The following is a 16,359-nucleotide window of genomic DNA, read 5'->3' as shown; positions in this document are numbered from 1 at the left end:
ACTATGAATTCTTGTTTACATATATATATATTTTGACAACACAAATGAAACAGGTGCTATTTCGCTAGGTTTAATGCCATAGTGTGGAACATTCAGGCAAAGCAATAATATCATGAAGGAAGTGGTGCGTCCGCCATTAGAAACGATGAGTAGGTTTGTGTTAAATCAAGTTTTGCTTTAATATTTATTTCAGTATTTTATGTTAAGTGTGTACAAAGAAAGATCATTAGATTTCGTCATTTGTAACTGTTGTAATAGGTTCTCAGTGATGGTACGTAACAAAGTAATAGTAGTAAAATACTTAAGTATATGTTTTAGGTATCTGTAGTTTACTTCAGTGGATACTTTTATACTTTTTACTTTTACTTTATTACATTTGAGAGCAGGTATCTGTACTATCTACTCCACTATATTTTTTCATATTTTTTAATCAAAAGCACTACATTTGAAGCCTTATATGATCTCAAAATATGTTCGAAATACTTTTACTTTTTACTCTTTAAGTACATTTTTAAACAGGTACTTTGATACTTTTACTTTTACTTGAGTATCTGTACTTTTACTTAACAAAACGGAGTACTTCTTAGACCACTGTAGGCTCCTGATGATATGATTCGTCGCATTTGTTAACTCAACACTTCTTTTGCTTAAGCCTATTGAAAATGTCTGTTTATCTGAAATATGGTGTGTCCTGATGAATATAATGGAAACACCTCCATTTTCAACATTTGTCATAATAAAATGGCTGCTTGTGTTGCTGAAATATTTGCGTGAAATTGTATACGGTGTCCGCTCTGGTGTGAACCCTCCCGAAGTGTGAGCGAGCGGAGCCTGGGAGGGCCAGAGTCTTACCCCTAAAAAACGCCAAAAACCCCGTCACCTCTGAGCTATGAGAGGGCCAGCCAGGTGGGTCCTGGTGTGAAACTAAACTACACACAAGAGGTATTTCTTAAAAGTCATAAAAAAGTACTTTGTAGATTGAAGAGGACAGATAGGGAGCAAGGGTGCAGTGTCAGGGGGGTAGGGTTAACCTGCCCTGAAAAGGTGTCAAAAACGGGACTAAAACTGGGTGTCAAAGTGAAACCAATAGATATTTAAGTCCTTGAAGTGTATGGGACAAGTTCACTAAAACACTGTTAAATGTAATTATATCTAAGGTGTTATTTAATGTCCTATTTACCTTATTTTATTCTTTAATTTAGATAATTTTACATAGAATATGACATATACGTACAAGTAAATCCATAACTGTTGCCTATAGGAATTGTAATATTATGAAGGGATGTGGTGGCTCAACTGGTAGAGTTTTTGGTCAGTAATCCAAAGGTTGCTGGTTCAAATCCTGCTCTCAACATAAACATCATTGGTTGAGCAGATAGGTGTAGGTTCTGTCATTGCTATTTGGACCATAATTCACATTTTGAGATTTTTTTTTTAAAAGAAGTAGTTGGGATAAGATATTGCTATTTTTTGTGGTCCCAACCTGGCAACCCACGAAAGTTCTGACTACAGCTGAATTTTTTGTGGAGACTTCTGCTTAAAATTAAGGAGGACAATTATTTATTTATTCATTCATTCAAATAGCGCATTTAAAATACAGCTTAAACTGCCGAAGGGGCTTCATAAAAGGGAAACAAAAACGGATACATTGTACATCAAATATGATTCTAGCTCATTGTGTCCTTGGGCAAGACACTTAACCCACCTCACCCCAAGTGTCTGCGTACGCTGGTGTATGAATGTGTGAATGGGTGAGTGATTCCTTGATGAAACGCTTTGAAGTTATATATATAAAAAATAAAGTATGACGCTGTGGCCAAAGTTTGTCTAAATTGGATAATAGTTATGATTAGACTAATAAAAATACAAAAAAACAACACTTTTGTTTTGTTAAATGAAGGTTTAAAACACTTCCTTGTCTCTGCGCACTAAACCAAGTCATAATTCTAAAAACATGAAAACCTGTCACTTTATTCTTTCATGGGTGGGTGCTTCTAACATTATGCTTTATAGACAGTGTCCCTTTAAAATTCTACGCGTCTGGAAAGCCCATTAGATGTGCATATAAAATTTCCCCAATGATTAATAGTTGATGCAGAGTTAGTTGGAGGGTATACCACCAGGCAACATGTGGTCCGGCCCGGCTCGGCTCCGCCCCCGGCTCCTCCCACCTCCCCCAAAAGCTCATGTTACACCCCATAAACTCGCCACTCTTTCCCACCTATAGGTTTAAATAGAAGGAGGTGCTCTCTTGTCAGGAATGGCTTTAGGAAAGTTGTGAGAACAGTTCTGCAGACTGGGATGCGAGCCGGAGAAGAGCAGTGGATTGTGGAGTCTTGATGTTGAGGCGAAAGACAACTTCACAACCTGGCAACGCGTCAAAATTCGGATGAGATGAAGAAGGTTTAGTTTATGATCTGTCAACGCACTGTTTTTTTGAAATTTGGACCATAATTGAGAATTTGACTTTTTTTTTTAGAGAAGTAGTTGGGATAAGATTGTTATTTTTGTGGTCTCAACCTGGCAACCCACCAAATTTCTGACTACAACTGAATTTTGTGGAGATTTTTGCTTAAAATTAAAGGACATTTGACAAGTATTCTAGCATGGATCAACCGGCCAGTAGCTGCATGCGGAGCGCCCACCCTGGTAGTGCTATCTGGGGGTGCATGCGTAACCCCCATCACCCGGGCGGACAGGTCAACCTCCAGTCACCCTACCAACCTCAACCACCCTTCACCCTGCACCAGAAGCCCGATTTCCTGGCCTACACCGCAGACTTCACCCCTAGCTCCTGCCTGGTACCGACCCCATACCCACGGGACGACAGACTTTACCCCACCGACACCCAAGCGGGGTATCAGAGGGTGGCGGAGTGGCAGTTCGGCTCCAGGGGTCCCGAGGCGTGCGCACCTGTCGCCCCCTCGGCAGGAGCGGTGGCAGGGGCCGGGGTGGGAGCGGTGGTGGGCACGGGGGGCAGCGGGGGGCCGGAGATGGACAGTGTGGACAGGATGCCGGGGTGCCTGGACGGGGAGTACTCGCCCCAGAGCGCAGCGTCCGGCGATTCGGACAAGAAAAGCAGCAATAAAAGAAAGAGAGATGCTACAGGTGAGTGGAGGGAGCTACAAAATCACTTATTGTTAGTAAAAATCTAAAATCCTATCGTTTTCAGATGGTGAAGCTATAGTAATACTCCTTTCTTATCTCAAATGCTGCATGATTCACAATGAGTCCCAGATTGTTAGTCACAGTTCAAGGTACAAAGTGCAAATTTCGCGTATTTACATAATGGTAGAGAATCATTTGCAAGACTTTGAAAGGTTAATTTAAAGTCAACAAAATATTAGTTTGTTAATTCTGCCCTTGATTTTAAGAAACACATTTAGAATCTATCGTCTCTTTAATTAAAAAGCAAAATCTGACTGTAAATATACTGAAAATTATTGACATTGATGAGACATACCAATGGATTAAATGGATACTTTTTACTTTTACTTCACTACATTTCAGAGCAGGTATCTGTACTTTCTACTCTACTACATTTTTAAGCAGGACTGAAAACTAAAAGTATTTTTTTAAATTATTGTTTGAGACCTGCTGAAATGTTTGAGGGGTTTTTAACACGTTCGTAGCTTGAGCAAATAAAAACATACAAATAAAAACAGTAAGGGGAAAAAATATGAATTCAGTTGTTTCTGTTGAACAAAATTCAGTGCAAATCTTTATCAAAATCACTACATTTGAAGCCTCGTAACACCTCAAAATCTTACTCTTTAAGTACATTAATACTTTAATACTTTTAGATTGTTTCATGTCATACTTTTACCTTTACTATTTTTTTTGTTTTTTTTGCTCCAGTATCTGTACTTTTACAACAAAACTGAGTACTTCTTCCACCAGCGCCAAAACTAACCTCACATCCATCACCACTGACTCAATCGTATACTGTACATATATAAAGTGTTGCCGTGCCAACACAGACAAACCTCGCACGTAACAGAACATTTTTAAGAAGTACCATCAAATAGAAACTAACAATAGACCAGGATGTAACTTCCCAAATCACGTTTCATTAATGAGATTCCATAGGTGCAGATCTCTGTGTTAAAGGGGAGTGGGTGAAGCCAGTCGAGCCGCAGCAGCATCCTCTTATTGTGCAGAGACTCGGAGAGGACTTGATGATTAATGAGATGAACTGTGACCTGGATTCTGAGGAAATGCAGGCGATTGTTTTACTACAGTAAGCTAGTCTATGTGAGGTCAAATATCAGGCTTTATACTGCAGTTAAAACACAGTACGCACAATTATACAGCGAAAATACAAATATGGAGTTTAAAAGTTGTATTTGGATTGCATGGGTTTGCAGTGATTTTGAAATGATTTGAAATTTACTTAAACCTAAAACTCCCCCAGAAGCAGAATTTGTAGGAAGTAGCTGGCATGCTTGTAAAACAGACTAAAAAAAAATTGTAAAAAAAAAAAAAAAAAAAAAGTAAAAAATTCAAAATATTCTAACTTATCTTATCTGAACTGAAATAAAAGCCTGCAATTTTTTTTATTTTTTATTTTTCAATTCAAAATGCAAAATAGGCTAACCATGATGCTTGAGAACTTGAATCATCGCTAACCGTTTACTCGTCTTTGGACGTGATTCAAAACGATTTAAACACTGTTGTACTTCATTATCAAAAAATGCACTAAAATATCTGAATGTGTTTTATCGATTCTCACTCTTCCACCTCAAAACTCGTGTGATTAACATTTCGGCCCACAGTATAAACATAACTGATTACCCCCAACTTGTCCAATTACCTCTATAACAACACGGGGCTAATTGAGCTGAGGGGAGATGGGGAGGTGGGTGGGGGAGAGGGGGGGAAAGGGGGGGGTCAGACCCTCTCTTCGCTCCTTACCTTATTGTAACCTCGCTCACGCACTGAACACAGGCCAAGCCGCGTCTGCTAAAATCACTAGCTGTTAGCCCACCTCCCGCATATTTCTCCATTGACATTTTCCTGTCGTTAAGCTGTAACACAATCTCCCACTCAGTACATGCAACCGGTCTGACCACTACATCAGCCCCCAAATTTGGACAAAAAAATTAAAAAAATACCACTGAGGGTCTATTGGTTTGGGTTAGAACAGAATAAATTAGGAAAATGGCCCCGAGCATCCACTTTACACACGGGCGAGCGTTATATACCTTGCGCGTGCTTCTTTAAGTTTGGCTTCAGTGCGTGGATGTGCGCCAAAAGAGTAACTCAATCCAGGATCTGATATCAGCTGCGAGCTACACTTGCAATTTTACAAAAGTGGTGCAATAGGAAAATGGGGGACATATCAAGTTGTGTGGGGGCGGGAGGAAGTGGTGTGGGAGGGAATAACCGCAGAAAAATACAATATTTTGGGAAAAAAAAGTTAGCTATGAATGAAAAGGTGCGTTAATGTTCAAAAAAAAAGTGCTCGAAATCAAATGTTTATTCAGTAAATTTAAGCTCAATGATGTTTTAGTTCCAGGGTAAATTCTTAATTTTTTTGGATAATCTAATCACGAATACGCCAGATTTGAAAAGTACAATTATGTGCAATGTATAAAACACACACGCATAAGTCTTCATGGGTTTCAAGCTATGGCAGCTGTCCTCCGTCGCCATAGCAATTAACCAATTTAAATGAAAATATTATATCTTTTCAATGGGAGAAGGTCCTCACAAAATCTTACTACTTTGCCTGAAATCTATGAATATATTACAACTTTAGAATAACATAGATGCACTGACAAAGCATCTACCACGAGGCAAGTTTAGTTAAATTAAAACTTGAAATTTGAAATGAGCTAATTCAAATTCTTCCAATTGTTGTTCTTTTCTGTAAAATATGTGTACAGGGTCTCATAAGTTCCCTAAAATTTAAAAACTGCCACTTATACTTTCATTGTCTCTAACTGACCTGAAACTACAGTCACTTTTCTTCATAAAAACACCCCAAAAACCACAGTTAGCTTCGCCACATAAACCATGACTTTTACACCACGCTAATTATGTTCTGATTGAGACGCTGATGAAGACAAAGTGCATTGTGGGTCTGGGTTTAAAAAGGACCAAATGTTTGTGAGAGAGTCCTGCTGTGCGGCTGCGGCTCTGGCTGTGCTGTGGCATATTTATGGAGCTCTGTTTGTGAGGGAGAGGGTGTGGGTTGCCAGGTGTTCATGTGTAAAACCAGCCTAACGCCACACCTGGACACTGAGAGACCTGCTTCTGCATACCAGGGATGTTAGAGCGGCTAAGAGTCTAAGAGTTACTTCAAAATAATGTTACTCGAGTAGAAATGCAAAGTAGAGGTCCAAGAAATCACTCAAGTATAGACAAAAATGAGACAAATTAAATCATATCTGAAGGAGCAGTGCAAGAAACACAGATGTTCAGATCATTTCATATTGTTAACATAAAGGTTTTGTCACTTTTAGACTTACTCACAGTGGGAATAGTAACCAAAAACAATCTTGTACTGTTACTTCAATAAAATATTACTCAAGTACCACCTCTGCCCCCTATAGAGATATATTTTTAGTAAGTGAACCAATGAAGCTATTAGCACTAAACCCAAATATAAAGGAAGGCTCAGTTTATATTATAACCAGGTTTACATTTCCACATTTGCATGCTAGTGACTACCTGCCCATGTTTGGAATTTTCACTTTCTAGGCCAGAGACTATGACATTCAACAAACTGTACCAGGTTTTGTCCATGTATTTGAGTAAATATATTGTAAAAGAGACTGTCTACATCTAATTATAGAGCATTTTATCCTCCGAGAAGTGCACTGTTAACATGCCAGTGATTGTTATTATGTTATTGGTCTCTAGTCAGTGAAATGAGATTATAAACTCATCTTGGTGAATAGTTTGTTTTTTTATATTTTGAAGTAACTCTGAAAACATGTTGCAAATCTAATGATGTGATTGATCCTGGTGAAGTAAAGATGAGCGTTTAGCCCCGTGTTAATGTTGTTACCTCCTCAAAAACATACCAAGAGTTGCATTTTGTTTCATTCACACATGTTTGAATAATCCTTTATCTACACCCGTCTACATCTCCAAAGTTGAAAATGCTCTGTTCCACCTTGTGATGTCATGAAGTGGGAGTTTTCAAGTTAACAGCCACATTTCACCTTTTGCTTTTTGTTCAGTAAAGATTGGCAATTCCAGGACTTAAATCATCCAATTGATTCTAGTGAAGGTGTGTGGAGTTTCAAATCACAGTGGAGCACTTCCTGTATCACCACATGACATCATAAGGTGGAACAGAGTGTTTTTAGTTTGAGAGAAGAACTCAGCGTAAATATGCAGGGTTTGTGTGTTAAACATGTGAATGAAACAAAACACAACTCCAGGTATGTTTGTGATGAGGAAACAGAATTATAAGAAAATAGTGTAACATGGGCCCTTTAAGTGTCATTCTGCCACATAATACAGCGTATTATCATTACATTGCATTGCTCTGACCAAACACTAGCCCCTCCCGTTCCCGTGTCTGCAGCTGTACTTCAGTCTGTGACCACCGCACGTGTGTCTGGACACATCTGGATTAGCTGCTCCACTCCCAGTTCCCGTTCTGGAGCTGGGTTCTGGCAAAGACTCGCTACGACTTCTCACTTTTGACAAATTAGGACCATTTTCGAGCGATTACATCAGCGGCTCATGTCGCTACCAATGCACAAGTGTTACCCAAAACACCCTGCGTTTAGACACTGGGGACAGACGTTAGCAAGAACTTCCACTGGTATTTATAGCTTCAAATGAAGATACAGTACAATGTGTATGGACTATGGAAGAGAAACAGTGGAGAACACAAAGTCTATATGGCACCTGTATAAACCTCTACTTAACTATGTATTGAGAAAAAAAAACAAAAAAACTTGACTTCACCAATCACAACTATTTTTTATTATTATTATTATTATTATTATTATTATTATTTTATTTATTTATTTTTCAACGATTTACATTCTCTATATCTTAGCATAGCATTTTCCTCTGCTTCCTCTGCCCCACCTTATCCCCTCCAAAATCATGGAAATATCACACATACACATACATACACACCCCTACACACACACACACCCCCACACACACACACCCATATGTCCAACACACTTACACACCACAAACTTGTCACATATAATTGAAAATAGCTGTTACGGCTATAAACCATGTTATGTCTTGTTATGTCTTATCATCACTTGTCAGCACTACATATGACTTGTCACTATGTTTGTCTGTCTTGCATAAAAAAATAAAAATAAAATAAAAAATATATATATAAATATAAATGCAAAATTTTAAATATTTTTTATGAGATGATATAAAAAAATGTGAACATATAATCCCTTTAAAATGTATAAAAACTAACACAAAAGTTACCATTGGCATATTCAAAATCAATTGTATCCTCTTCTTTGTAAATGGCACAAAAAAAAATCCCATATGATCCAAAAATATAGAGCACATCTGAAATGAAAATTGCAAAAAGATTGTGCAATATATTTATAAAAAATCACATCTGGTACAGTTGCATATTCCTCTATTGCATTTGGAAAAAGACCACAAAACTCAGTAGTGACATGTGTTCAATTTTCTATATAGTTTGACCTGGACCCTTCTCACACGTTTACTCATCACGTACATTTCTGCATAGCCCTTCATATCTATATAAAATGCATAGACACTCGCTCAGCCTTTCCCAGCTCTGCGCCTTGGACACATCCTGGTCACCTTTGTTCTTTTGTTAGACTTTTTAACTATGTTCCGCTGCATTCCTGCTGTAATGTACTCCCTATGTGTCCTCGGACCTGTACGCAAGACACGGGAGGCTAGCTATGACCTGAAAGTATGACAAAATAAGTGAAGGCATATGTAGTTGTAATTATAAAACATATTACGTATATATTGCAGTAGAAGTAGAAGTACTAGTAGTGACCGAGTACATAAGGGTAAGTGATTGGGTGGTCCACTTACAACCTGCTGTGTTTACTATACGAGGGCTCTCATTAAAGTCTTTGGAGTACTGCTCTGAAATATGTTGTAAAAATAAATCTTAAACAATTAAAAACGTATTAGTGACAGAGGTTGAAGGAGTAAAAGTACTGCTGAAAGTACTATACTAGTATTAAAAGTAAAAGTAGATGTGGAATGATGACTTGTGAGAGTAAAGTATTTGGTGAGTTAAATCCAGTTGTGCTACTGATACTCCTAATATTACTACTTCCACTACTAGGCCCATGCTTACTACCAAGACTGTCCTTACTACTACTACTACTAGGCTACTACTACTGCTACTATTACTACTTCTACTAATACTGCTACTACCACTACTATTACTACTACTACTACTACTAGGCTACTATTACTACTACTACTAGGCTACTACTATTACTACTACTGCTACTATGAAGACTGCTGCTACTATTACTACTTCTACTAATACTGCTATTTCTAAAAACTTACATTATATTTGAATATTTTCTCAAAAAGTACACAGAGTTACACTACAACTACAACCACTACTGCTGATGCCTTTACCAATTTAAAGATACCAAATATACCAGAGGAAAAAGTCTAAATTTACAAAAGTGAAAAACAGTAAAATTATATACATTTTTTTCTATATTTATTTTTACCGATCATATTTTATTATTTTCAGACCTGCAGGATTCCAGTTTCAAGGTGGACTCTAGCTGTAAGGCGAGGAAGGAGCGCACGGCCTTCACCAAAGAGCAGCTGCGGGAGCTGGAGGCGGAGTTTACGCACCACAACTACCTGACCAGACTGAGGCGCTATGAGATCGCCGTCAACCTGGACCTCACAGAGAGACAGGTGAACAAGATGCTTTTATTTATATGAATGTGATCAATACAGTTTTTAATTATGTTCCTATTACGCTGTATTTGTGTCGTTAGCAGCCAGTATGGGTGAAAAAACTATAGTCTGCTACCTGCTTGTCTCCATGGAGATGTTATTGCTTTGTCTGGAATGTTCCACAGTATTGCATTAAACTTAAACTCACCAAGAATGCATGTATTGGATTGTATTTTTTAGCAATAAAAACTGCTGCAATTAAATAAACCTTATAGATAAGTTTAATGCTATACTGTGCAACATTTCAGGCTTTGCAATATAATCTCCATGGAGACAAGCAGGTGAAGTGTCCCCAGCCTGAAAAATGACAGTGTACCTTTTAAATATAGAGGAAAGAGCAGTTCTAATCCAGCTCCTGGCGTAAACATCAAGTGTATTGACTCAGACGATCAGCTTAGAACTTTAAATATCTTCAACATGATGTGACACTTAAATATATTTGCTGACTACATTTAAACTTGTCAAAAACAGGTTATATTTCATATGCCTGGTAAGATTATCAACAACAAAATTCAACCTGATGCTACTCAATTGAAATTTTCCAGAATTGTTACATCATATTAACTTGCAATATGTAAATTTCCACTCTAAATCTTGTGGTCATATATTATAACATTCGGATGTAGCCCCCCTCCCCTCTCTCTTTTCCCCTCCCACTCCTCCCCCCTGGTCCCGGGCCACACTGCCACACACTGACCACACATACTGCTGCTGTCTGCTCCTAAATGCTTTTCCCAGGCGTTCCGTCCCACACACACACACACGCACACACACACCCCCACACACATATACACACACATATCAGTACAGAGACACGCAGACATTCCCGAAACATTCCCAAATCCCGGTCCCATCCTCACTCCTCGATCCCTCTGCAGCCTGTCTGGGGTTTTCCGCCTCATCCTACATCGTCCCGGGCTACTGCCGTCTTTTCACTTAGCTAGAAGCAGAACGACCGAATAAAAGCACATTTTCAAATTTGTTGGATTTAAAAATTTCTCTTGAAGTTATCAGTTTCTCCATCCACAAACTGTACCATTACTAAAGTCATAGTATTTTTCTAGAAAAAAAAAAAGCATAGTTATGCCTGTCTATACTGTGTGTTAATGTAAGCCGGTGTGCTCCAGGCATTTCATTTAGTCCCCAATGTTAACTACAAACATAATTTGCATTTAGACAGTGATGAAAGAAGTACTCGGTTCAGTTATTTAAGTAAAAGTACAGATTCTGGGAGCAAAAATATACTCAAGTAAAAGTTAAAATATTGCATGAAAAAATCAAAAGTAAGATTTCGAGATGTTAAAATGTAGTGATTTTTATACAAATTTATGCAGAATTTTGTTAAACAGAAACAATAGAATCCATCTTTTTTTCTGTCTGTTTTTATTTGTATATTTTGTTTACTCAGACTACCAATGTGTTAAAGAACTCCTCAGTCTTTTCAGCTGGTAAAATACTTTTACTTTAAAAATGTAGAAGGGTTGAAAGTACAAATACCTGCTCTCTAACGTAGTGAAGTAAAAGTAAAACGTATACAGATACCTTAAATGTATACGTAAGTACAGTACTTTACTCCTTCTACTTCATTACATTCCACCAATGCATTTAACAATATTTAAGCCTCAACTAACCCGGATTTTGACTTTCATAAACCCTCTAGCGATGCACATCTTGGTCTTGACCCATTACTTGAAATTATGCATGGATTTATTTTTCAGTCAGTTTCATTTTTCAGTAAATTCTCGTCTATCTCAAGCCAAAGACACAGAGCCAGCTCGTTTCCAAAGACACAGAGCCGGCTCGTATCCAAAAGCACAGAGCCGGCTCGTATCCTCAGGACGATGGGGGAGATTTCACAGAGATTATTTGTGTGTTTTTCTGCTGACTGTGTTGTACATGTTGTTACAAACGCACCACAAAACCCATGGATCAGGTAGCGAGCACAAGGAAGAGGAACAGCTCCAGGTTTCTCTGGACCTCTAGAGTCCATGGTCTTTTTCAAACTGCACTGATTTACGCCGGTGACCTATGTTCTTGTAATGTTTATGCCATGTTTGATTGAAAAACAATAAGACTATAGCGAATGTGTCATTGTAATGGATCAGTTTTGAAAGTTGAAACTACATAAAAAGAGAGTTTTGTCTATTCCAGGCCCAATGCGTAATGTAACGTGTATGTACAACATGTAGTGTGGGTTCACCTAGATGGTTTGTACCCAGCATAAAGAATTTTGTACTACACCCCTGCCTCAAAGTACTCCAATAGCAGTAAGGAAAAATACTGTTCAAAAATAACAGTGAAAGGGTCTGTACCCAGTTTTTTCATGTAATTACATCTTGGCCAATGGGGGAACGTAACAAAGTAAAAGTAGTAAAGTACTAAATATCTGTACTTTACTTGGCAATGGACCCAGTTTACTTTTACTCCACGACACTTGAGACATTTATCTGTACTTTCTACTCAGCTACATTTCTGAACAGGACTGAAAAGTAAAAGCATTTTTTATTATAGTTTGAGACCTGCTGAAAAGTCAAGCAAAAATATGCAAATAAAAACAGCAACCCTCCCAAAAAATACAAAAAACGATGGCTTCAATAGTTTCTGCTGAACAAAATCTTGATCATAATTACTACATTTGCAGCCTAAGACCTCAAAATATGCGCAAAATACTATTAGATTTTTTTTGTTTTTTGTAGATCTTTCATGTGATAATTTTATGTTTACTTTTACGTGAGTATTTTTTTTTTGCTTTGGTATTTGTACTTTTACTTAATTAACAGTGAGTACTTCTTCCACCACTGGTTTTGGCTAGTACATAAAGTTGTAAAAAGTCTCATAAACTCATCACAGTGACTAATTAGGATGCGAGGAAGACATTAGGCAAGTGAGGAATGCATTTGGACCACTGCAAACACTTTATATAGAACTAGTTTTTCACATTTTTAATCCAGTAAAACTCAGGTACAGCCCTTTTAAATAACAAAAACATGCTTTATGATCCTTCCTCATGAATTCACTGTACACTTACTGCGTTCCAGGTGAAAGTATGGTTCCAAAACAGGAGGATGAAATGGAAGAGGGTGAAAGGAGGACAGTCTGGATCTCCAAACGAACTGGACAATGACGACATAGACTCTGCCGCATCCCCCAGCTCGGAATAACAACATCCACGTCACATTGCGGGACACACGGAGACACGTATGCAACAAAACATGGACGTTCCTCAGACTTTTTTACATGAAATCAAGGCCACTATTTGTTGCTTTAAAGCTGCACTATGTAACTTTCCTGGTGGAGCATCTGCCACCTGCTTATCTCATATTATTGCTTTGCCTTAGACGTTTTTGTTGCTTGAAAACTATGCATTCTTACTGTGAGCGGGGTCGCCTCTGCACAGATCTGACCTGTAACTTGACCTAGTGGTGTTATTTTTCTTGTCTCCATTGAGGTAGTTACGTTTAGCGCCATACTTTGCAGGATTCTGGGCAAAGCATTAACATCTCCATGGAGACAGGAAGGTGGGCGAGCCTCCACACAAAAAGTTACATAGTGTATCTTTAATCTGTTGTAAATATTTGACTGTTATTTGTTTTACTGTTGACATTTTTATTATTATTGTGCCAGTTTTTTAAAATGATACCTCACCTGGTTAGGTCGTTGCTGCGCAGTGACAACTTTAAGACCGATATAACTTGTATAAAACTTTCATTAATTTTCATGTTTAATCTTGTTGGAATAAAAGGCATTTATACCAGCGACTGTGGGCCGTAGGCGGGGTACACCACTAGCCTTAACCACTACCATATTTTTGAATCACAAAGTTGTCAAAGCCAAAAAGTAACCACAAACGTAACCCTGGTTCCGAGACGCACATTTTGGTGGCAAAGTGTTATGGCATATGATAGAAGTGAACTATTTTCCAGATCAGGATAAAAATGAGGAACACATTTCTACCACGTTTTTATGTTGTAAATATTATTATCTTCTGGTTTCTGGACATTTTAAACTGGAATTAAACCAGACGTCTTTGAATGCATCTTTGTGACTACAGCCGGCTGCATCTTGCACAAACTCTTGCCAAACTAAAGTGCCTTCATTATTCCATTTTTATGTTTCTTCCTTCGATGTTTTTTATACATTTTGAATAGTGATCAAATACAGATGTCTGTTTCTGCATAGAGAATAAATCTTTCTTATGCAAAACGGGGGGATATGTCTTGATGATTTTGTTCAAATGCAACATATGACTGATGTTTCGATTTGTGGTTTGGGCTGTAACTCTGCTCATGTGCATGTGTTTTGTCCATTATGGTTGGGTTTAGCTGCAGTATATGATAAGAAATATGTGTTCTTTTGTGCATTTTTTTCTATCTGTTTGAGTGTTACAGTAGCTCTGTGTGCGTTGGCTTCAGTTTAGGATGCATAGGAAGTCTCATGTGTGTAATCTTCCTCTTTAGGCCCCCGGGACACTTATTATTAAGACACATTATAGAAGCATTAACAGATTTATAATGGACGTATCCTGTCTATATTTTGCTTAATGGGCAACTTAAGAGGGATGGTGGAACATAACAAAGTAAAAGTAGTAAAGCACTTTTCGTGGATACTTTTAACTTTTACTTCACTACATTGCAGAGCAGGTATCTGGACTTTCTACGCCACTACATTTTTGAATAGGACTGAAAAGTAAATGTATTTTTATTATTGTTTGAGACCTGCTGAAAAGTCTTTTGGGTTTATTTTGATCATGTTCACAGTTTGAGCAAAACAAAACTATACAAATAAGAACAGTGAGGAAAAAACTGGTTCAATTGTTTCTGTTTAAACAAAATCTGACAAAAATCCTGATAAAAATCACAACATCTGAAGCATTATTAGATAAAATCTGAGAAAATACTTTTACTTTTTACTCTTTAAGTACATTTTTAAACAGGTATTTAAAACTTTTACTTGAGTTTTTGTTTCTTGTTTTTTTGCTCCAGTATCTGCACTTTTACTTAAGTAACAAAATTGAGTATTTCTTCCATCACTGCTATACACAATATATGAAGAAATATACAGTTCACAATAGTTTTAAAGTAATTTTACTTGGAAACTTAAAGGCTTATTGGTTATTATAGCAATAGTAATAGCAACATAAAAGAGCAGTATTACTAACTGAGCTAAAATTGTAAAAGGTTTTGTATTTAACACACTTACTTGTCCTAATAGGCATATTTTTAGGTATTTTTATGTTGTTTAAATTATTACATTTATTTTACATTTTTATTGTTGCATATTATTATTATTATTATTGTTGTTATTATTATTATTATTATTATTATTATTATTATTATTATTATTATTATTATTATTATTATTATTATTATTATTATTATTATTATTATTATTATTTATGTGTGTGAGTGTGTTCTTCTCTGGCATCACTGTAATTTCCCCACTGTAAGACACACATAAGCCAGAGTTCTCATCTTATCTTAATAGTTTTTACATGATGAATTTCAGAGCGTGCGTTCAAACTTAGAGGTTTTCCATAATAGTTCCAGATAGGTTGTAAAATAAATTGAGTGAGAGGAAGCTAAAAAGCACCAACGTGGGCGCAGTCAGTTTCAAATGTGCTTTAGAACTTTAAAAACAACCTAAACCAAACTCATCTGCTATTATGAGCTGTATTGAGAATATTTCCTTTCACTCTTGGACAGACTTTTCCAATTTGGAAAGTCTCGGGCTCCTCCAAAGCCTTAGATTTCATGATGGAAACAGGGCATGATCTCGTGTAACAGAGGAGCAGGTGCACTGGTTAAAGGGGAGGGTTTCAAAAGTGGGGCTGATGATTCACTGGATAAAACTATAACAGAACAAATTTGGTTCAAGACAGACAAGTTTTTGGCCGAGTAATGATACAATTTGGTTAAAATGTGTCATCAGTATAAAGTTTGGGGCCATTGTTCGAGTTTCTGATGAGTATTTTACTTGGAACATTTCATGGATTATTACAGGCTGAAAAAAATAATTTAAATGTCAATGTTTAATGTCACATATTTTTGTCTTCCAAATCTAAAAATCAAACTCCAAATATAAAGTTCACACAGAATGACTTCATGTTATAACAGTATCTGAATATCTGAACCTCTCACAAAAGCAATTCAGTGACATGAATGAGTAAATTATGGTTAAAGGTTATTTCTTTCCCTGAAAAGTTCCACGGTATGACATTAAACTTTTTTATAATGCATTTATTAAATTATAGGTGGACTAAGTGAGTGTGACGTCACCCACAGTGCTCAGCTCCAGTCAAATGAAGCTCATCGAGGCTAAAGCAGTTATAGGGGCCAAGTTGGAGCCGAGTTCTAGCCGAGAGTATCATAGCAACCAAACAGCCAATCCAGAGAGAGGCTGCTGATGGTAACCTGTGGGGGTGTTTCTTGATTTCTGGATACA

At 37.3% G+C, this 16,359-nt stretch overlaps 1 protein-coding gene across 1 annotated transcript; it reads left to right on the top strand.

The window, feature by feature from the left end:
- Nucleotides 1–2,233: 2,233 nt before the first annotated feature.
- meox1 (mesenchyme homeobox 1) lies at nt 2,234–14,096 on the top strand. The gene is made up of 3 exons (XM_033984860.2): nt 2,234–3,108; nt 9,704–9,876; nt 12,957–14,096. Exons 1-3 carry the CDS (start codon nt 2,607–2,609, stop codon nt 13,077–13,079), a joined length of 798 nt encoding a protein of 265 aa, XP_033840751.1. The 5' UTR covers nt 2,234–2,606; the 3' UTR covers nt 13,080–14,096.
- The last annotated feature ends 2,263 nt before the right edge of the window (nt 14,097–16,359 follow it).

Source organism: Periophthalmus magnuspinnatus, chromosome 19, assembly GCF_009829125.3.
Source record: "Periophthalmus magnuspinnatus isolate fPerMag1 chromosome 19, fPerMag1.2.pri, whole genome shotgun sequence".
NCBI classification, from domain to species: Eukaryota; Metazoa; Chordata; class Actinopteri; order Gobiiformes; family Gobiidae; genus Periophthalmus; species Periophthalmus magnuspinnatus.
Note: the sequence above shows the minus strand (reverse complement) of the source record. Positions and strands in the feature narration are given on the sequence as shown.